This window comes from Sus scrofa, chromosome 2 (assembly GCF_054392235.1).
Source record: "Sus scrofa isolate SSC_HxYL_T2T_F1_AM1 chromosome 2, Sscrofa_HxYL_maternal_Yorkshire_Landrace_v2.0, whole genome shotgun sequence".
NCBI classification, from domain to species: Eukaryota; Metazoa; Chordata; class Mammalia; order Artiodactyla; family Suidae; genus Sus; species Sus scrofa.
In genome coordinates this window covers 12,724,112-12,747,232 of record NC_139384.1, presented here as the reverse complement: position 1 = coordinate 12,747,232, position 23,121 = coordinate 12,724,112, and the positions used below count along the sequence as shown (strand labels likewise).

The 23,121-nt window shown below is 41.2% G+C and overlaps 1 protein-coding gene and 1 pseudogene across 2 annotated transcripts in view; one reads left to right on the top strand and one right to left on the bottom strand.

Annotated features, from left to right (window-relative positions):
* The first annotated feature begins 4,799 nt into the window (after positions 1–4,799).
* On the top strand, positions 4,800–7,986 carry LOC100738151 (mitochondrial calcium uniporter regulator 1-like; annotated as a pseudogene).
* A 5,422-nt stretch (positions 7,987–13,408) lies between these two features.
* Positions 13,409–23,121, bottom strand: part of LPXN (leupaxin) — a 56,292-nt gene continuing 46,579 nt past the window's right edge. Inside the window, exons 8-9 of one of the 2 annotated variants that reach the window (XM_085011090.1) lie at positions 16,777–16,925; positions 13,409–16,466 (exon numbers count right to left, since the gene is read on the bottom strand). In XM_085011090.1, coding sequence (XP_084867216.1) covers positions 16,197–16,466; positions 16,777–16,925 — 419 coding nt within the window. In that variant the 3' untranslated portion in view covers positions 13,409–16,196. The remainder of the gene's footprint in view (positions 16,467–16,776; positions 16,926–23,121) is intronic. The other variant, XM_085011089.1, reaches the window with a different exon arrangement.

The window sequence follows — 23,121 nt, the reverse complement described above, 5'->3', positions numbered from 1 at the left end:
TGGAAAAGAATATGAAAAAGAATACATATATACATATATATATGAGTGAATATATACGTGGAATGAATATAATATATAATTAATGTAATACATACTGAATGATTTTGCCATGCACTAGAAACAAACACTACATTGTAAATCAACTCTATTTCAATGAAAAAAAGTTCACTCATATGAGTTCACTCATATGAACTTGGTTCCCGAGTTTTAGTACCATCCACTGGTAGCAGCAGTCTACACAGCAATGACTATGTCAGTTTCTGTGTAAGGAAAGATGACCCAAAATTACCTGGGGGAGGGGGCTTCACTCTGTCTCAATTTTTCATGTGGCAGAGGAGAGTTGGGAAAATGGAATTGAGTTATTTTTGAATACCCACTTCTACCCTTTCTCCTGGACAAATCTGTTATTTTTACCCACAGCACAAAGAATACTGCTTTAAAAAAAAAAAAAAAAAAAAAAAAAAAAAAAAAGTCAGGGGAAATATACCTGGTTTCTTGGGAAATATGAGATCTTAATTCGGAAGTGCCTTCAACCACCAGATTTTTGAAGCCTGAAAGAAAAGAAAAGCTGTTTGGTCTCTGAAGACCTCAGATTTCAAAGAGGAACAGATTTCCTGAGGCTATGGAATAAGCGTAAAGGCAGTTTAGCTGCTGTTTCGGTTTGTTTGCAGCCCAAGTGAGTGGTACCAAACCACTGTGAGAGGCTGGGATCATCCAGAAGCTGGCATCTATGTAGATTTGGGATCCTCTGGAGGGAAGTTCCCTGAGGTCTCAACTCCAATCCCCAGCTCAGGGACATGCAAACAAACATCAAAGCACCACTTTCTTAGGGGACAAAACATTATCATGATACAAAGAGGCTTAAGGGTCCAGGAGGAGCTTCTGTTCTTCAATCAAAAGCTAAAATGATTGATGATCATATTCCATCAAAAGTGCCTTCAAAGAAGCTGCAGGGTCCAACCATCCCCACGCAGCCCACAGAAGACTTCCTGTGAGTACTGGGATTTGGTTCCGTCTCTAAATGGGGAGAAATTTTAATTTCATGAGGTCAAATATAGAGGATAAACTTCATCACAATTTCCATTTTGCCTAAACTCAACTTTGGCTAAAGAACCTCAAGTTGCAAGGATTTATATGGATCAAAATAGTTTCACAACAGATCACAGACATAGAGAGCAGACTTGTGGTTGCTAGGGGAGGAGGAAAGAGGGGGAGGAAGTGGGATGGATGGGGAGTTTGGGATTGGTAGATGCAAATTATTACATTTGGAATGGATAAGCAAAGCAGTCCTTCTGTACAGCACAAGGAACTATATCCAATCTCTTGGATTAGAACACATGGAAGATAGAGTTAAAAAAAGAATATGTGTGTGTATATATATATTTTATTTTTTTATTGTTATTTCCCCAATACAATTTTTTTTCTATTGTACAGCATGGTCACCCAGTTACACATACATGTATGCATTCTTTTTTCTCCCATTATCATGCTCCATCATAAGTGACTAGACATAGTTCTCAGTGCTACACAACAGGATATCATTGCTAATTCATTACAAAAGCAATAGTTTGTATCTAAGCTCCCAATCCATCCCGCTCCTTCCCCCTCCCCCTTGGCAACCACAAGTCTATCTCCAAGTCCATGATTTTCTTTTCTGTGGAAAGGTTCATTTGTGTAATATATATATATACATATGTATGTGTGTGTATATATATATATATAAAACTGGGTCACTTTGCCATACAGCAGAAATTGAAGGCACATTGTAAAATCAACTATAATAAAAAATTTTAAAAAATGGTTTCATGAATTTTTTTTCCCAATCAACTTAGCTTTATTTATTTATTAATTTTTTGTCTTTTTAGAGCCACACTCATGGCACATGGAAGTTCCCAGGCTAGGGGTCAAATCAGAGCTGTAGCCGCCGGCCTATGCCACAGCAATGCCAGATCCAAGCCACATCTGTGACCTACACCACAGCTCATGGCAACGCCAGATCCTTAACCCACTGAGTGAGGCCAGGGGTTGAACCTGCATCCTCAAGGATGCAAGTCAGATTCGTTTCTGCTGAGCCATGATGGGAATTCCAACTTAGCTTTAAGTGAGCTTTAACATGGAGGTTTCGTGAAGCAAAAGCTTCTATTTCAGCCCCTACTGAGTATAGCATTATATATGGGATGCTCTGTTTCAGGCCCTTAAGTACTATTTCAGCCCCTACACAGCATCACATATTGGATTCTATGTTTCAGGACTTTAAGTGCTATGTGTATGTATTATTTCACTTAAAGTTCACCTAACTCTACAAAAAAGTATGTATATTATTTTTCCAATGTTACAGTTGTGTAAGCTTCAGTTTGTACCCAGATAATCGGTTTCTAATAATAAGCTCCAATAAAAGGAACCAGGGATCCTTGGGAAATGACTGATTCCAGGACTAGAGCAAAGGATACCCCAGACAAACCTGGAGCATCTTGTCACTCCAGGAAGTAAGGAGATGCTCAAGCCTGCCTGACTCAAAATCTCCATCTTTTTACACTGGGCTCTACCACTCCTTTAGGGCATCCATGCAGCATCAGTGCAGAAGAGCAAGGATGCTCTCAGAATCTAGAAAATGTTCTTGCTTCCCACAGGGACTCACAAATGCATGTTCCAGTACAGTCGGCTACAAAAGTGAGGCTTACCTATGTTTTTTTTTTTTTTTCTCTTATGAAATATTTCACTTTCTAAGAAAATTTCCCTTCAGATAAATTTAAAGTTTTTTGACAAAATAAGAAGAGGCCAGGTAAGTGGCAAGCTAGGTGTGACAAGGTCAAGGAGGCCTTTGCACCACTCTCAGAATTTTGCAGGATCTTGTCTTCTAACCCACACACCCAACTCCGAAGATGAGCCCCTCCTCCTTGTTATTGTATGTAATCACTACAGCAATCAAGGGGAAAACAGAGAAAGAGGGAGAGAGAGAGAGATTCTTTTGAGTGGATAAGCAATGGGGTCCTAAGGTAGGGAACTACATCCAATCTCTTGGGTTAGAACTTGATGGAAGATGGTGCGGGGAGGGGGGGGGAAGAATGTACATGTATGTATGACTGGGTCACTTTTCTGTACAGCAGAAATTGAAAGTATGTTGTAAATCAATTTTTCAAAAAATGAAATGAATTTTAAAAAAAGAAAAAGAGGGAAGAATGACAAGAAGAGAGAAGGGAAAGGAGGAGAAGGAGGAAGAAAGGGAAGAGGAAGAAGCAGGAAAAGACGGAGGAGGGAAGGGGGGAAGGGAGGGAAAAGTTCACCTTGCAGCTCCAACATCCTAACAACTGAGACAATCCAGCCAAAACGTCAGGCTCTATAAAATAGGTCAGTACTCTCCTTTCTCCATGTTTAATACTCTAAAAATAATTAAGCAGGTTAAAATGAAGACTACTAAAGGGGTAAAATGGAATAGTCCTGAGTTCCCGTGTATGAACGACCCCGAATCTGCAGCTTCTTGAATGGGTAACTCCGCGGGTCCCAGTGGTTCTGAATTTATCTTTTTTTTCCCTTCCGAAGGCTTTTAATTCCTAAGGCGATACTTCTGCTTTGATTTCTGTGGCTCTTTCACCATTATGCTCCTCACAAGATGTAGCCGCGATTTCACCTTCAAATAAGTATACCCTGGGGTTTTAGAAAAATAAAGGAGCAGAATTCAAAGTCAGAAGGCAAATTCTGACTTTGGGGGGCGGTTAGTGCAAGGCTGGGTATCTTTGAGTGAATGCTGCCACCTTGCGGCCATTTCAAACCTTTTCTGCAATGAGCTGGGCCGACTGGAAAGTGAGGGCTTGTCTTAATCTTCACCCTGACCAGGAAATTCATGCAAGAAAAAATGCTTTGCGCTTACAAGAAGAATCGAGGAGATATTAGTCTGTCTAAAAAAGTTAATTTTATGGACACATGGCATGTCAGCGCCTTTTAAGACTCAAGAGATCACTAGCTGTTACATACACAAGACACCGTGGCCTACAGGTGACAAATACAGTCCATAGAGCCACGTGCGGGGTTGGAATCCCAGCTCTGCCCCTAGTGCCTGGAAGGCTCATACAAGTCACTTAGCTTCTCTTTTCCTCTCCTTCTCATCATGGGGTGGTGAGAATTAAGTTAATAGAGGTAACGTCCTGAGCACTGTATGGGTATGTGCTATTCTGTAAATATCTAATTTTATCAAGGAAGAAACAGGTGCATAGAGATGAAGTGATCCACCTAAGGCCCCACGCGGCTGATTAGCAGCGGAACTGAAACCTGCGACTCCGAGACTCATTTCCACACATCAGGCTTCCCCAGCATTTCCCGAGTTTTTCTTGATGCGTCAGCCCCGGGAGGCACCTGCCCTCTCTGTGGATGACCTCTTCGTCTTCTTTACTAAGACTGGGGCCACCTGATATGATATCATCTCAACCACTGCGTCTAAATTCATCCTGCCTTCTTTTGCCTTCCCAGCTCAGAGCTGGCCTTCTTCTTTTCCCATCCCTTCCGTCTATACTGTTGGCGCCATCTCTCCTCGCTCTTGTGACATCTTTACTGCAGTAGGTAGTCCCATCCTTCACACCTTCTTCCCTTAGTTGCTCTTACCTCGTTTGTCCGCAAGCGTGCTGAAGTTACCCATCTTTCCCCCCCTAAAACGCTCAAAAGGCTTTCTCCCAGCCTGGTGCTGTACCAATAGCCCTCTTTCTATCATTAAAAATATCGTCTACATCTGGAGTTCTTGATAACCTAGCGGTTAAGGTGTGGTCGCTGCTGGGGCTCAGGTTCAATCCTCCGCCAGGAACGTCCGCATGCCACGGGTGCGGAAATAATAATTACCATCTGCATTATCGCCCATCCTATTTCAATCCACAGCATCGTAGCCTCAACTATTTCCATCTCTGTTCTATTGAAACAATATTCTCTGAGGCCACTCCAGAGGCTGCTTCACAGACACACATCCAGTGTAGTCAGGCCCGGACTATGCTCAGAAGGGCCCTGGACTCCTAGGATAGGAGCCTCTGCAGCTGTCACCTTCACGGGAAGCATGGAACCTCAGCTCACGTGCGGTCACGCCTCCTCCCATTTTTCTCCTCCCACCACTGCGTCCAAAACTGGGCTCTTTGCTTCAAGCCTACAGGGTAATGTGTAGCCTCTCCAGCCTGACGTTCAAAGCAAATCAGCTCCAATCAACATTTTCGGTTTTATTTCTCTCGATAACCACCAAGTATTCTGCTTTATCCACATACTCCCCAAAAGGCACACAGTAGGTAGTAAAGGAGCTCCTTTTTCCATCTACCACACACTGCCCATCTTCCCCTTTGCTTTACTTCCTGCTTCCCTCCCCCAACCCCAGCGCCGCCTGGCCCCTGCCCTCCAGGGTTTAGCAGGCCCCAGTTTTCTTTTCCAGCTTTCACTTGCAGATTCAGATTAAAGGCATCTCCACCATGAAGCTTTTTTCTGAAGTCACGAAAAACATGTGTCCTTCTATTTATAACACTTTTCCAAATTGCCTTGCAGTATTTGGTTCTGTAGGTGATCTGCCTCTCTTTTTTCCATTCCCAGAACCTCATACTTTTCCCACCCCCCAGGTCCCTACGTCTGTTCCTTCCCTGACCTCTGCTGCTAGGGAAGAAAACTTCCTGTAGGGACAGGCTCATCTTAGGCCTGAATGTATAACTGTGTCTAGACTGTAACCTCTGTGAAGACAGGGACTATGTCTTAATCAGCCTAGGTTTTCTCCTGGAACCTAGAACAGTGCCTGTGAACAGTATGGACCTACTGAGTTATGCATATCCTATCTGATTCTCTACCAAGTAAAATGGACTAGGCACAGAGACCTCATTTGAGGAGCTTACTTAAGGAAAATAATTGTCCTTAACTCACCAAACTAGCATTCAGATGAGCAGATGTGATCATCTTAAAAAGCACTGTATGTTTCTCATTAGGAACAAAAATGGAAAATTATCTATTTGCAGATTTGCAAACCCTGAGGGCTTGTTTGTTAGTGAAAAATAAAAAAGAACAGTTTTTTTTTTTAATTTTTGTTGGAGTATAGTTGACTTAACAATATTGTGTTAGTTTCAGTTGTACAGCAAAGCGAATTGGCTGCACGCACCCGCACACGCAGATATGTTTTTCCCATATAGGTCATTAAAAACTATTGAGTAGATGTCCCTGAGAGATACAATAAATTCCTGTTAATCATCTATTCTATACAGGAGTGTGTATACGTTACTCCCATCCTCTCAATTCCTCTCTCCCATCCACCGTTTCCCCTGTGGTAACCAAAAGATTGCTTTTGAAATCTGTGAGTCTCTTTCAGTTCTATAAACAAGTTCCCTGGCATCATTTTTATGATATTACCACATATAAGTGATATCATACGATATTTCCCTTTCTCTGTCTGACTTTGTTTCCTCGATATGATAAACTCTAGTCCATCCATGTTGCTGCAAATGGCACTATTTCGCTCTTTTTAACGGCTGAATAATATTCCATTGTGCATACATAAACAGTTTAAACCAGTGCTTTGAAATATATCTCCTTCTCGTCTTTAAAAGGAAACTAAAAGCCATCGGCTGTGTCACAGCACAGTTGCATATAAACTCTTAGAGGAGGACCATTCTCGTGCCTCCGGATATTGGTCTCATCTGGGCTCCATCTCATCTGTCTCCTTTGGTCTATAGATTGATCATCTTCATCTTAAGACTACAATGTCTCAGAGTTCCTGCTCTAGCACAGTGGGTTAAGGATCCAGTGCTGCCGTGGCTGCAGCATAGGTCGCAGCTAGGCCTTGATCCCTGGCCTGGGAACTTCCATATGCCGTGGGTGCAGCCAAAAAAAAAAAAAAAAAAAAAAGACCACAATATTTCCATCTCTATAACCTTCTTCCTCTCAGCATACAAACATCCAAAAAATACTTCTCACTTCTGATCGTCCTTAGAGCTACCCTTCCAAAGCACTTTGAGTTTCCACAATACATCTCAAAAGAGATGCCCATGTCCACTGAGTGAATGAAAAATAGACAGATGAGCAAAAAGCAAATGACATTGCACGAGGTAACAGAACTAGTAAGCAATAGAGCTGGAAGGAAGCCCACACCTGAAGCCAAGATCCACATCATATAGTCTCTCCTCTCTTATCTACAATTCAAAAACCTTGGTCCCAAATAAGCCAGAAACGCATGCCTTCATGTGTTTACTCAAAGGAAATGGGTTTACTACTCAACTAGTAGAAGTCATTGTCTCTGCATTGGTCAAGATCTTGGAGGCCAACATGGATCTCAGTTACAAAGATATGTCACCAAAACGCAACAGCTTACTCTTCAGCCGCTAATGTCTCAGGCTGCTGATGTGGAAAAAGGTATGAGTATTTGGAGAAGAGCAAATTTTCATCCCTCAAAACAGAAAATGAGAAAATGAAATTTGAACTACATAAATTGAAACAAGTTATGGAGTTCCGTCGTGGCGCAGCAGAAACCAATCCAACTAGGAACCATGAGGTTGCAGGTTCGATCCCTGGACTCACTCAGGGGGTTAAGGATCCAGCATTGCCGTGAGCTGTGGTGTAGGTCACAGACACGGCTCGGATCCCGGGTTGCTGTGACTGTGGCTGTGGCTGGTAGCTGTAGCTTCGATTAGACCCCTAGCCTGGGAACCTCCATATGCTGCAGGTGTGGCCCTAAAACAAACAAACAAACAAAGTTATGGATGAAGTGATAAAAATCCAGACAGAAAGTTAGACTTCAGTGTACAAAAGAGGAGAAGAAAAGAATTGTATTCATTGCACAAAATGAAGCTGCTGAAAGTGAGGACAGAAATGGTGGCATCAAAAGCCCAGCAAGGTCGGGCTCCCACTTTGACAGGAAGACAGACACGGAGGTTGCTGCCCTCAAAACTGCTCAAGTTGCACAAGCTTGATAATATTAAATATTTAGAAGGGCCTATATTTACATGCCTAACAGTAAGTCCAGGATTTTATCACCCGTGTATATAGGAAAGTGTGTATTACATCTTTTAAAAAGACCACAATTCACCTGTGATGAGATTTGAGTTTGGGATTAGCCAAGTGACGCCTCCAAGCATATGACACCACCAGAAAGCATGTAGAACTGTATCTTTGCCACTGTTATTCTTTTAAGTTATATCAGAGGCTGAAGTGTGTCCTCACAAAATCCGTGTATTACAGCCCTAGTTCCCAATGTGTCTGTGTTTGGAGAAAGGTGCTTTAAAGTAGTAAGTAAGGTTAAATGAGGTCACAAGAGTGGGTCCCTAACCCAAGAGGACTAGTGTTCCTGTAAAAAGATGGGAAGACACCAGGGAGGCAGGTGCACAGAGAAAACGCCATGTGAGGACAGCAGGGAGAAGGTGGTCATCCCCCAGCCAGAGAGAGAGGCCTCAGGGGAAATCAGACCTGTTGACACCTTGATCTTGGACTTGACTGTGAGAAAACAAATTTCCATCATTTCCGCCAGCCAGTATTTCGTTATAGCCCTCCTGGCCAAACGAATACAAGTGATAATGATGACGAGGATTCTCCTGGGAATTTCCCTTGAATTATGGTTAGGCCATTGACAGACAGGGGACATCATGGCATCGGAAGGTTCCTGAACTCTTTTCACTTGGCTCTTCTTCCTTAACCTGGGTTCACTGTTTTCTATCTACAGGAAACAGCAAACTGGATGGATTTCCCGGGCCATGGAAATTGTTCGGTCTTGAGCATTCCTCTGTCAATATCTTGCTGCAAAGGAAGATTATGAGCTCAAACTCAAACTCTTCTCCTAATCTCCCAGCCTTTTCAGTTCCATCAGCTTTCACCCCAAGCCCTGAAAATGATTTCTAAAATCATATAAAAACAACTAAAAGCCTGCTAGGGTTTCGCCGTCTCCATGGAAATGCTAGGGATGGAAGCTAAACAGACTTCATCACGTAATCTCTTGGACTATTTTGTTAATGCCTTTTCTGTATGGTTCTTGGAGGTTTCCAAAGCTCTTTCTCACTTATTATCTCGGTTAATCCTCACAGCAAACCCGCATGGGAAGTATTATTACCCACACTTAGCATATTATGAAACTGAAGCTCTGAGATGATAAATAGCTTAACTAAGGCTTACACAGTTTGCGAGTGGTAGAATCAGCCTTTGAACTTGAGTTTATCTGATGCCAAGGCTACAATTCTCACCACTATAACCCAAAACAACATGGAGCACAGCAGCGGATCACCTTTCCTGCCTTAGTGCCCTCATTCATCCCTTGAAAATTCACCTCATGGGCCATATTTCTGAGATGTACTTGACATTGTGGAAGTAGAGGCTAAAGAAGGTGTCCCAGATAAGGAATACTGAACAAACTTGGGTGTGGTTCTAGCGTTATCACTCAGATTGAGTGATCTTGGCCCCTTCGTGTAACTGATCATTTTTCCATAGATAAAATAGAAATAATAATTCCCACCCACTCTATTCCTCCCTAAGTCCCCTCCCCCATTACTACCCTAAATGAAAAGCATTAAGCTTTCTTGAATGAGGATTTTTTTTTTTTATTTTTTTTGGTTTTCTCAGGGCCACACCTGTGGCATGTGGAAGTTCCCTGGCTAGGGGTTGAATAGGAGCTGCAGCTGCCGACCTACACCCCAGCAACAGAAACGCAGGATCCGAGCAGCATCTGTGAACTATGCTGCAACTTGTGGCAACACTGGATCCTTAACCCACTAAATGAGGCCAGGGATCAAACTCACATCCTCACAGATGCCATGTCAGGTTCTTAACCCACTGAGCCGCAATGGGAACTCCCCGAGAATATTTTAAAGCTTGGCAAACAAATGGCTTGCTACACATGCCAAATGTGACCATCAGTGATTACAAGACTTTTTCAATAATTTTTTTTTTCTTATAGACTTACCTCTTTGTAACGTTCCCCAACAGATGCTCTAAGAAACCCTACCCAGGAGTTCCCGTCGTGGCTCAGTGGTTGACGAATCCGACTAGGAACCATGGGGTTGCAGGTTCAATCCCTGGCCTTGCTCAGTGGGTTAAGGATCTGGTGTTGCCGTGAGCTGTGGTATAGGTCGCAGACGCGGCTCAGATCCCACGTTGCTGTGGCTCTGGCAAAGGCCGGCGGCTACAGCTCCGATTAGACCCCTAGCCTGGGACCCTCCATATGCCACAAGTGCAGCCCTAAAAAAGACCAAAAAAAGAAAATAAATAAATAAATAAATATATGCACAGGATACCTCAGACTCAAAGTAGCAAAATTTTTCACTGCGCTCTAATGTCAAAAGTACTGGGCAGTAAACAGATATTTTTTGTTCTATTTGGTTTTCATTGTGGCATATGGTGTACGTTCTCGGCCACTATAGAGTTTATCACTCATTTATTCATTCTCTCCCAATAGTTTGTTTGTAAAAGGGAGACTATGTCTGTTCTGCTTACTTAATTGGTGACAGAATTCCAACACAAATCATCCGCTGAGCAAAACAGAAAAGTTACACAACTTGCCAGTCTGAACCTAAGATGCTGATATTGGAGGATCGAGGGGCTCAAAAAAAAAAAGAAGAGGAAGAGGGGGAGGAGGAGGAGGAAGGAGAAGAAGAAGAGGAAGAAGTGGAAGAGGAAGAAGAAGAAGAAAGGGAAGAAGAAGGAGAAGATTTTCTCTCCATTATTTAGCTCTCCTTTCCTCTGTATGGGCTTCAATCTCAGGCTCCCCAAGTGATGCTAAAGATATTTCTCAGCAGCAGTAGTTTTTTTTTTATCATCCTCAGAGCCAGAATTCCAGCTAAATGAGAGTGCCTCTTTCCCAAGAAGTCCAAAGAAGGTCCTGGAGGCAATCTAATCGGTTTTGCTACAGCTACATGTCTACCCCTGCTTCTACCTCTTTGATCCAGAAGAACAAAGCACAATTACTGATCAGGCCTGAAATTTGTGTTCATTTCAGAAGCTGGGGGTAAAGTCAGCCCCTCCTAAGCATGTGGACCAAAATGAGAGCCGCCCAGTTCCTTATGGAGAAACTAGACTGACAAAAATAATGCTGAGAAATGTACTCCCATTCTATTTCATCTCCCCAGAGTCCAATCCTATGATTCGACATAAGCATACCAAAGTCCAAGGCATTAAAATTCAAACTCGAATTGTCTCATCAACTTTGAGTTTAAAGGAAGTCACATGGCTTTGGAAATCAACTATACTTTAATTTTAAAAGAAAAAAGCCTAGAAGAAGTAAAGTCCTCTTTGATATCTTGATTTGCCCATTCTCAGCTATAGGAATTGTTCCATGAGCTCCAATGAGCTGAGATATTTCTCATCAGGAGTGGGGTTGTTATCCCAGGCAAAAATGTTGTTGCTAGAATCCAGTATTTGTCGAGATTTGGTGGTATTTAAAATAAGGAGGCAAGGTAGATGGCTCTGACCAGGTTGCCAGAAAGTCTATGCAGTTATCCAGAATGTCTGCGCAGTTACCCGGAATCCACATCTGTGACCCTAAATGCAATTAGGAGATTCCTTTTCTCAGGAAATTAACTTAGGCATTATGCATTTACCATCACTGGGGGAGGAAGAACCTCCTACATACCCTGGGGAGGAAGAACCTCCTTTTTCTTACAAAATAGATTTGAGACATTGCTAATTTCTTGCAAAGTTATATATTTGCCACAAGCCCAACTCAGGCACCAGCCTGGATCTGAGATTTCTCCCTTCCTCCTCTAGGGGATCCCAGTAGATTTCCATTTCTCATTTGAGCTCTGGGTTCTCAGCACTTACAAACTGTCCTGATGGGGAGTTGGATCTAATGACACAGCCTCCACAGTATTTGGAGGGCAAGGAGTTGCTTTTTTGGTCTCCTATTTTAGTGGCTGCCATTTCTGCCCTTATTAGGGACCTGCTCATACTAAGACACTTGCCCCTAGAGAAAATTGTCACTCCTTCTTACCTTTATTTCAGGTGGAAGATCTCCCTTCTCAGATTCTCAAACTGAAGCTGCTTTTGATGCTTTTTAAAGCCAAGGGAAGGCCAGGCATTATTATTCCTGGTTCGACTCTGCTTTTTTTTTTTTTTTTTTTCTTCCCTATTTTAGGTCTGCACCCGTGGCATAAAGAAGTTCCCAGGCTGGGGGGTCAAATAGGAGCTACAGCTGCCAACCTGTGCCACAGCCACAGCAACGCCAGATCCAAGCTGCATTTTCAACCTACACTGCAGTTTATGGCAACACCAGATCCTTAACCCACTCAGATCCCTGAGTTAGGCCAGGGATCAAATCCACATCCTCATGGACATCATGTCAGGTTCTTAATCCCCCCCCAAAAGAGGATTCTCCAATCCTCTGCTTTTAAATTCCGTGAAGTTCTCAGGCGCATTCGCTCAGAGTACAGGAAAAAATCTACTTGTTTGCCTTCTGTGTTACCTCGAAACTCAAACTATTTAATATTTTTGCTTTTGAACATATAGTAATGTGAATTCAAGATTCACTGTCTTCTTTTTAACAGTACCCAGATTTTTTTTCTTTTTCTTGCTTTTTTAGGGCCGCACCCATGGCACATGGAAGTTCCCAGGCTAGGGGTCGAACTGGAGCTACAGCTGCCGCAGTAACTTGGGATCCGAGCCGCCTCTGCAACCTACACCACAGCTCATGGCAACACCAGATCCTTAACCCATTGCGCGAGGCCTGCATCCTTATTGATCCTAGTAGGGGTTTTCGTTGACTGCTGAGCCATGAAGGGAACACCCAGCACCCAGATTTTTTAAGTAGTCACTTCTTCTCCATAGAACCCTTATGTTTTTGGGAACTGAGTCCCATCCTGAACTCTAGGAATGATCCAGTTTGGTTTAAGCCAAGCTGCAAAGTCCACTTCCCCAGCAAAATTCACTGGTGGGTTACCTGAGTTAGTCCAGTTAGGATAAATCTCAGGACTTGTGTTTGTAAAGCTAGAGGAAAGCACTCTTTCTCCCTTTCCTGGTCACAAAGAGGGAGCCATCCCATAATGATAAGAAAAGTATATGCTAGAACTTTTATGGAAGAATGATTGTTGTCTCTATCTAAGTATCACTTTGAAGGACTCTATACTTATTTCAAAGAGTAACTGGCCAAATGAACTGAGGAATTCCTCCTTGAGAACAGAGTTCCCAACCTATGGCGCATTCTTTTATAAAAACATATATCCTCACAGGTGGATAATCCTGTCTTTTGAGGGTAAGTTTTGTATCTCAAAAGCTAGAAGTTACTCAAAACCAAGAGTAAACAGATATATATCACGTGAGAATAGTAGTTCTTAAAAAACAACAACAACAACAACAACAACAACAAAACAGGAACTGTAAACTTGTGAGTGATTTGTTTGTTGCTATAATGCTGGTCTTGGAGGTAGCATCTCCTTTGGAACAAATTCATAACCACTTACTTTCATTGTGAAAAGAGTCTTTATTTCTTTTCTTCTTTTTTTTTTTTTTTGCTTTAACACAGGACTTTAATGTAATACCATTTAGTAAAGTGTGACAATTTGAGAAAAATGGAGATTATTTTATGGATAAGAGCCATTGAGGAACATATCTGTTGGGCTGGGCATTTTACAACAATGCTATAAACAACCAGCATATAAAATCATAACATAAGTGCCTTTTAAAGAGCCGAACATGGCTGCTGGTCATTCTTTACTGTGTCGGGAGGCTGCACCTTCAACGAAGAGTGAAAAAGAGAACCAAGAAAAGACTTTGTTTTGGTTTTCTTTTCTTCCGAACAAGTGTTGCTAAATTACCCTGAAAGGCAAATGAACTCTCTGTTGATTTATACCTGTTCTTCGACAGCTAGCGTCCTCATTTCTTAACTCTGAGTTTTCTCTGACATTTCTAAATATGTAGGTTCTACTGAAACCTCAAAATAGCTAATCCTTTTTTTTTTTTTCAATGAACATTGTCTCTTAAGGGGTAAAACCCAGGTTGACTTTGTCAAATGGCCAAAACCACCACGGACGCTGCCATGTTAACACCTGCAAGTGACGTCATGGGGTCATATGCAGTAAAAAGGATGTTTGGAAATGGAACACATATTTTGCTTAGTCTGGTACTCTCCACCAAGCAAACAGGACAAAAAGCCAGGTGGCTCCCTAGCTGGGTGGCCTCCCAAATGACTTGGGTGTACTTGGAGTTCCTATTTTATTTTATTTATTTATTTAGTCGTTGTAAGGCCGCACCTAGGCATATGGAGGTTCCCAGGCTAGGGGTTGAAAGAAAGCTATAGCTACCAGCCTATGCCACAGCCACAGAAACGCAGGATCTGAGCTTACACCACAACTCGCGGCAATGAGGGATCCTTAACCCCCTGAGGGAGGCCAGGGTTCGAACCTGCGTCCTCGTGGATACTAGTCAGATTCATTTCTGCTGAACCACAACAGGAATTCCTGGGGCTCCTATTTTATAGAATTAACTGTTACTACTTCCTTTTAACTCTCAACACCCCTTAACATCCATTCCAATAAAGGAGACCAGTATGAAAAAGCTTAGCAAGCGAGAATCATCTAATTCATTTCAGTTCTCCAAGAAGTTCTGTCCCCACCCCACTCCGAATTTGAGACATTTTAAAAAACACCTCCAGTGGAGAAGTTTTCCTCAGTAATTTCAACTTCTTGTAAAAGCACAAATAATCATACAATTATTTTTAAGACCATGGTAAGAGAGAGAAAAGTACAGATCTTATCAGTATTTCTTCTGAGGAAACATAATTCCTTTATTTTTATTTTATTTTTTGTCTTTTTGCCTTCTCTTGAGCCACTCCCGCGGCATATGGAGGTTCCCAGGCTAGGGGGTCTAGTCAGAGCTGTAGCCACCAGCCTACACCAGAGCCACAGCAACGCAGGATCGACCCACACGGCAACCCCGGATCCTTAACCCACTGAGCAAGGCCAGGGATTGAACCTGCAACCTCATGGTTCCTAGGCAGATTCATTAACCACTGTGCCACGATGGGAACTCCAAGCATAACTCCTTCTGAGGAAGTCTAACTGACTTCAGATAGGATGTGAGGAAGTCTGATTCTTTAAACCCTGACAAGCTTTTCTACAAATATAGTCATAATATTTTTCAGAGGAACAAATAAGTGGAGTTGGGGAGGGGAGGGGCGGCCTATGATTTCTGAATCCAAACTGGAAAACGGTGAAATGAGGCTTTATAGCAAATTTCTTCAGAGACGCTCTAAGAATAGCCATTCTGTTTGCCTTCATGAGACAACTGTGAAATTGAGAGAGATGTATGCTCCATTTTTTTAAACAGCTTTATTGAGATAAAATCAATATGCAAGAAAATTTGACACATATAACATATACAACTTAAATGAGTTCAGAGATAAGCTTATACATGCAAATATGAATTTGCAAGTGCCCAGTGGAAATTGTTTTTTCCCCACAGATAAGCAAAATGATGAAAACAATTTTAAGAAGATTTGTCATTGAATCTGTCATCTAAGTGCAAAAAATAAAGTCAGGAGCCCAAATTAAGAAAAAAGTTAGTGACGAGGAACCCCCTCTTCTAATTTCCTTTGATTTAAACAAAAGTGCCTATTGGATAGAAATAAACAAGAGGTAAGATACAAATTTAATTGTACATTGTGCCTAGCACCTAACATGGGAAGCAGAAAGTTTACTAAACTAATGTGACATTACATCATCAAAACTGCAAGCTACTTTATTTATCAATGATGTCAGTATTCAAAGTTAAAATCTACTTTCTCTTGAAAAAAGAGAAACACCCTGAAGGGAAATGCAAGGAGCTTAAGAGTCGTGTCATGATTTCTAACAGCCAGAATAAAATCCATGGCAGTGACTGTGGGAAAGTGAGTCACAGGGAAATGTGAGTAGCTTAAAAGACCCATTTATGAGGACCAAAAAAGAGAAGGTACCAGTAAGGCCATCATAGGGTTGAAAATGAAGAAATCCGAGTATACCCGTGGTGGAAGGAATTTGTGCATGGAGAAAACACATCTGCAGAGGCACTAGACAGCATATGCCAGATCTAAATTCAAGTACCTGATTTAAAATACAAACAAACAAACAAAAAAGACAAAAAATCAAACCTTAAGACTATAAGCCCAGCCATGTAATATTGAGATGTTACCTTCTTTGTTCATCACCTTTGCTTTCTCTATAAGCCTATTGAGCAGAAGATCAGTAACTACAAATATACTTTTTCCTCTCTTGGTTTACATTTTCTAGCAAATCTGGGTTCAGCTGAGATTACTGTGTGAAGAGCTTATTGAAGCAGGGCTGACAATAGGTCTTGTCATTCTGCTCCCTGAAGATGCCCTTCGACAGCTGCATCAGGCAGAAATCACATACGAAGTGCTCAGGATGGAACTTGTAGCCCATGGCACTGATGCAGCGGCCGGTGATGGGCTGCCCACACCCATGGCAGAGGGTTCCTCGGCGTTGATGGTAATGGAGCTCACAGAAGGGACGCCCATCCAGTTCAAAGAAGGAGCCGGTAGAAAAACTGCTAAAGCAGTCCTGGGTGGCGGAGAGGAGAGAAAGCAAAGAAATGCAGGTGTCAAGAAGTAGAACATCAGCAAGGCTGCAGCCTTGAAATCCCTGCTATTTACATGCCAGTCACAGGAATTCATAAGGGTTCTTGACAAACAGGCTAGACTAGTGCCCATTTGCAAAACAGGCAAGCAAATGCCCACAATGGATGCTAGGGTTTGTGTCTCTTTTAAGAAGCCCCCATCAATTCCTTATCCCAAACTGTGAACCCTCTTACCAGAGAGGCAAGGAGAACCCTGGCTTTCCCTAAACCCAAGGGATAAGTAAGTGTACAGACCCCACAAACAAAGCACTCTGGGTGCCAAACAGTGTCCATGGCGGAGAGGTAGTTTTCTAACACTGGGCGGTTGCAGCCCCCACACTTGGGTGAAAACATGGCTAAGAAATCCTTCCGGCAATATGGCTTCTTGTCCTTCTCATGAAAACCTGGAGAGAGAAAATCAAGGATTCACTATTGCAGTTTGAGACTTTAAGGCACGTTGAAGATTGAGAAGAGGGCAATGATTTAAATAAACTCTCCCAAACTCGGTGTCTTCATAATCAAAATGGTGCTGATAGCAGCATGGATGCAACTGGAGACTCTCATGCTGGGTGAGGAAAGTCAGAAAGAGAAAGACAAATGCTGTATGACGTCACTTATATGTGGAATCTAGAATGTGACACAAATGAACCTATCTACAAAACACAGACTCACAGATGTGGAGAACAGACTTTCGGTTACCAAGGGGAAGGGGAAGGCAGTGGAATCAACTTGGGGTTTGGGGTTGCAAGCTATTACATTTAGATTAGATGGACAATGAGGTCCTACTGTCTAGCACATGGGACTGTGTCCAGTCTCTTGGGACAGAACATGACGAAGACGATATAAGAAATAGAATGTATATGTGTGTACGTATACCTGTATGACGAGGTCATTTGCTGTACAGCAGAAATTGGCACAACATTGTAAATCAATTATACTTTAATTTTAAAAGGTGGGAGAAAAAATGGTGCTAATAGATATCTGAGAATTATTATAAGAAATATATGAGAGGGGGAGTTCCTGTTGTGGCTCAGTGGAAATGAATCTGACTAGCATCCACGAGGATGCAGGTTCAATCCCTAGCCTCACTCAGTGGGTTAAGGGTCCAGCATTGCTGTGAGCTGTAGTGTAGATGGCAGACATAGCTCAGATCTGGCATTGCTGTGGCTGTGGTGTAGGCTGGCAGCTGTAGCTCTGATTCAACCCCTAGCCTGGGAACCTCCATATGGTGCGGGTATGGCCCCCAAAAAAAAGACAAAAAAAAAAAAAAAGAAAGAAAAGAAATAATGCAGGTAAAGTATTTCAGTATTGCACCTGGTTCATAGCAAGCATTTTATAAGTGTTGAGGTCTGCTCCTCCTCAATGCCTTTGTATTAAATATCCTGTCAGCCTATACTGTTCTGCCCCAGGCCTTGACCTGGCTGGCCCCATCCTGTGATGTGGAAATCAACTCAAATATCATCTTAGTGGAGAGGTATCTTTTCAGCCTGTAACTACACTTCATTTTTTTTTTTATTGTCTGCATAACATTTACCAGTATATGAAATCTTGTTTGTGTTCTGTCCTACCCTAATTGGAATATTCGTTCCGAAAAAAAACTAGACATTGGTCTGGTCACTTTACATCCCTAGTATCTAAAACAACATCTGGAAAAAAATTGAATAATATTTAAAAGTAAAGTCCTATTAAATAATAATTTACAAATGAATTCAGGAGTTCCCATCGTAGCTCAGCAGTAACAAACCTGACTAGTATCCATGAGGACTCAGGTTCTATCCCTGGCCTCACTCAGTGGGTTAAATGATCTGGTGTTGCCATGAGCTGTGGTGTAGGCTCAGATCTGGTGTTGCTATGGCTGTGGCGTAGCATAGGTTAGTGGCTACAGGTCCAATTCTACCCGTAGCCTGGGAACTTCCATATGCCATAGGTACAGCCCTAAAAAGACAAAAAAATAAAATAAAATAAAAAAATAATTCAAACCATATAAAAACTTGAATTAAAAATGGATGCCAGTACCACACTGTTTTGATGACTGTGGCTTTGTAGTATTTCTTGAAGTCTGGGAGAGTGATGCCTCCTGCTTGGTTTTTGTTTCTCAGGATTGCTTTGGCGATTCTCGGTCTTTTGTGGTTCCATATAAATGTTTGGATTGTTTGTTCTAGTTCTGTGAAAAATGTCATGGGTAATTTGATAGGGATTGCATTGAATCTGTAGATTGCTTTGGGTAGGATGGCCATTTTCACAATATTGATTTTTCCAATCCAGGAACATGGAATATCTTTCCATTTTTTTACATCTTCTTTGATTTCTTTGATTAAGGTTTTATAGTTCTCGGCATATAGGTCCTTTACCTCTTTGGTTAGGTGTATTCCGAGGTATTTGATTTTGTGAGGTACAATTTTAAAAGGTATCGTATTTTTGTATTCCTTTTCTAATGCTTCATTGCTGATATACAGAAATGCAACTGACTTCTGAATGTTAATCTTATATCCTGCCACTTTGCTGAATTTATTAATCAGTTCAAGGAGTTTTGGGGTTGAGTCCTTAGGGTTTTCTAGGTATAGAATCATGTCATCTGCATACAGTGACAGTTTGATCTCTTCTCTTCCTATATGGATGCCTTTGATTTCTTTTGTTTGTCTAATTGCTGTGGCTAAGACTTCCAAAACGATGTTGAAGAGCAGTGGTGAGAGTGGGCATCCCTGTCTTGTTCCAGATTTGAGTGAGAAGGCTTTCAGTTTTTCCCCATTGAGGATTATATTTGCTGTGGGTTTATCATAAATGGCTTTGATTATATTCAGGAATGTTCCCTCTATACCCACTTTGGCGAGGGTCTTGATCATGAATGGATGTTGAACTTTGTCAAATGCTTTTTCTGCATCTATTGAGATGATCATATGATTTTTGACCTTTTTTTTGTTAATGTGGTGTATGATGTTGCCACAGTCATCAAAACAGTGTGGTACTGGTATCAAAACAGACAGACAGACCAATGGAACAGAATAGAGAATCTGGAAATTAACCCTGACACCTATGGTCAATTAATCTTTGACAAGGGAGGCAAGAACATCAAATGGGAAAAGGAAAGTCTATTCAGCAAGTATTGCTGGGAAACCTGGACAGCTGTATGCAAAGCAATGAAACTAGAACACACCCTCACACCATGCACAAAAATAAACTCCAAATGGCTGAAAGACTTAAATATACGACAGGACACCATCAAACTCCTAGAAGAAAACATAGGCAAAACACTCTCTGACATCAACATCATGAATATTTTCTCAGGTCAGTCTCCCAAAGCAATAGAAATTAGAGCAAAAATAAACCCATGGGACCTCATCAAACTGAAAAGCTTTTGCACAGCAAAGGAAACCCAAAAGAAAACAAAAAGACAACTTACAGAATGGGAGAAAATAGTTTCAAATGATGCAACTGACAAGGGCTTAATCTCTAGAATATACAAGCAACTTATACAACTCAACAGCAAAAAAACCAATCAATCAATGGAAAAATGGGCAAAAGACCTGAATAGACATTTCTCCAAGGAAGATATACAGATGGCCAACAAACACATGAAAAAATGCTCAACATCGCTGATTATAAGAGAAATGCAAATCAAAACTACCATGAGATACCACCTCACACCAGTCAGAATGGCCATCATTAATAAATCCACAAATAACAAGTGCTGGAGGGGCTGTGGAGAAAAGGGAACCCTCCTGCACTGTTGGTGGGAATGTAAACTGGTACAGCCACTATGGAGAACAGTTTGGAGATACCTTAGAAATCTATACATAGAACTTCCATATGACCCTGCAATCCCACTCTTGGGCATCTATCCGGACAAAGCTCTACTTAAAAGAGACACATGCACCCGCATGTTCATTGCAGCACTATTCACAATAGCCAGGACATGGAAACAATCCAAATGTCCATCGACAGAGGATTGGATTCGGAAGATGTGGTATATATACACGATGGAATACTACTCAGCCATAAAAAAGGATGACATCATGCCATTTGCAGCAACATGGATGGAACTAGAGAATCTCATACTGAGTGAAATGAGCCAGAAAGACAAAGACAAATACCATATGACATCACTTATAACTGGAATCTAATATCCAGCACAAATGAACATCTCCTCAGAAAAGAAAATCAATCATGGACTTGGAGAAGAGACTTGTGGTTGCCTGATGGGAGGGGGAGGGAGTGGGAGGGATCGGGAGCTTGGGCTTATCAGACACAACTTAGAATAGATTTACAAGGAGATCCCGCTGAATAGCATTGAGAACTATGTCTAGATACTCATGTTGCAACAGAAGAAATGGTGGGGGAAAAACTGTAATTGTAATGTATACATGTAAGGATAACCTGACCCCCTTGCTGTACAGTGGGAAAATAAAATTAAAAAAAAAAAAAAAAAAAAAAATGGATGCTTTCCTCTTAAATTACAGATGAGAAAACTATAATAAAAAATGGCACAAATTTCAAAAGTGAGTTAAAGATTAATAAATTTACCTACATTAAAAATATATATGAATCGCTTATGCATGACCCAAAAAAAATCGTAAGCAAAAACAAAACAAAGGCAAACTGAGGGAAATATTTGCTAATAATTGTATATCAGAAAAAATGTAGCTAATACAGGGAGTTCCAAACTGGATATATGATTCCAATTACTGTTTTATAAATTTTTTTAAACAGAAAAAAATCAATCCCTAAAAAATTAAAGCAAGTTTAATCAAATTAACTGTATATCAAATTGATGATATAACTATAGAAAGACAATAATTCACCCAAGTGGCTTTATTTTTTTTGTTTTTTGGTTTTTTTTTTTTAGGGCCGCACCTGGGACATACGGAAGTTCTCAGGCTAGGGGTCGAATCAGAGCTGCAGTTGCCGACCTACGCCACAGCAACACCAGATCCAAGCCACTTCTGTGACCTATACCACAGCTCATGGCAATGCTGGATCCTTTAACCCACTAGGTGAGGCCAGGGATCAAACCTGAATTCTCGTGGATACTAGTAGGGTTCTTAACCCACTGAGCCACAATGGGAATGCCTCAAGTGGTTTTAAAACACAGTATTTTGTCAATGGACATTTGGGTTGTTTCCATGTCTTTGCTATTGTGAATACTGCTGCAATGAACATGCAGGTACATTTGTCTTTTTTAAGGAAAGTTTTGTCCAGATATATGCCCAACAGTGGGATTGCTGATTGGATGGTTGGATTAGGAAGATGTGGTATATATACACAATGGAATACTACTCAGCTATAAAAAAGAATGAAATAATGCCATTTGCAGCAACATGGATGGAACTAGAGACTCTCATCCTGAGTGAAGTCAGAAAGGGAAAGACAAATACCATATGATATCACTTATATCTGGAATCTAATATGTGGCACAAATGAACCTTTCCACAGAAAAGAAAATCATGGACTTGGAGAATAGACTTGTGGTTGCCAAGGTGGCGGGGAGGGAGTGGGGTTAATGGATGCACACTATTGCCTTTGGAATGGGCTAGCAATGAGATCCTGCTGTGTAGCACTGGGAACTATGTCTAGCCACTTATGATGGAGCATGATAATGTGAGAAAATAGAATGTGTACATGTATGTGTAACTGGGTCACCATGCTGTACAGTAGAAAAAAAAATTGTATTGGTGAAATAATTAAAAAATAAAATAAAATAAAAAAACAGTATTTTGACTGTACAGTCCTACTGGATGTATTCCAAAGACAAAAAGAGCTACAATGAAATTTTTAACTTTTTTCAATAATCTTGTTTTATTTTGGAGTTCCCATTGTGGCTCAGCAGAAATGAGCCCAACTAGTATCCATGAAGACAGGTTTGATCTCTGGCCTCACTCAGTGGGTTAAGGATCTGGCATTGCTGTGAGCTGTGGTGTAGGTTGCAGATGTAGCTCGGATCCTGCATTGCTGTGGCTGTGGTGTAGGCCAGTGGCTGCAGCTCCCATTTGACCTCTAGCCTGGGAACATCCATATGCCATGGGTGCAGCCCTAAAAAGACAAAAAACAATTTGATTTTGCAACATGTATATTAACTTTAAAAAATTAATATGGGTAGATATATAATAAAGCAAACAATTATGGTAATATGGTAATACCTTTGGTAAGCAAGGTTTCCAGCGATTAAAAAAAAAAGATACAAAGTATAATATAAAACAACTTAAGGAAAAAGCCTATAATTTTATATTAGAAGTATCAGTATGAATTCATAATTTCTATTTATTTTTATTTTTAAAAATTGGATTCAAAGTTTTGCCCACTGAAAAACCTAGAACCAATGAACCCTCCTATCACCCAGAGTTCAATAAGAAGCACACAGCAGCCACCATCTGTAACCTATTCTTGGCCCTCACCCCCCAAAATATTGAATCTAAACCTCATCAAGTCTCTAGGTGTAAATGGACAGTTTACAGAACATACAAAAGAAGGTGATTAAGAGGAAGCTAAAGCAAATAAGTTAAACAACATCATGCGGAAGCAGCCAGTTGGCTCGAGAATATGGGAAATTTTAAAGGAAATAAGTTTCAGTTTCTCAACAAATCAATGGCCTAAAAAAGTGGGGAA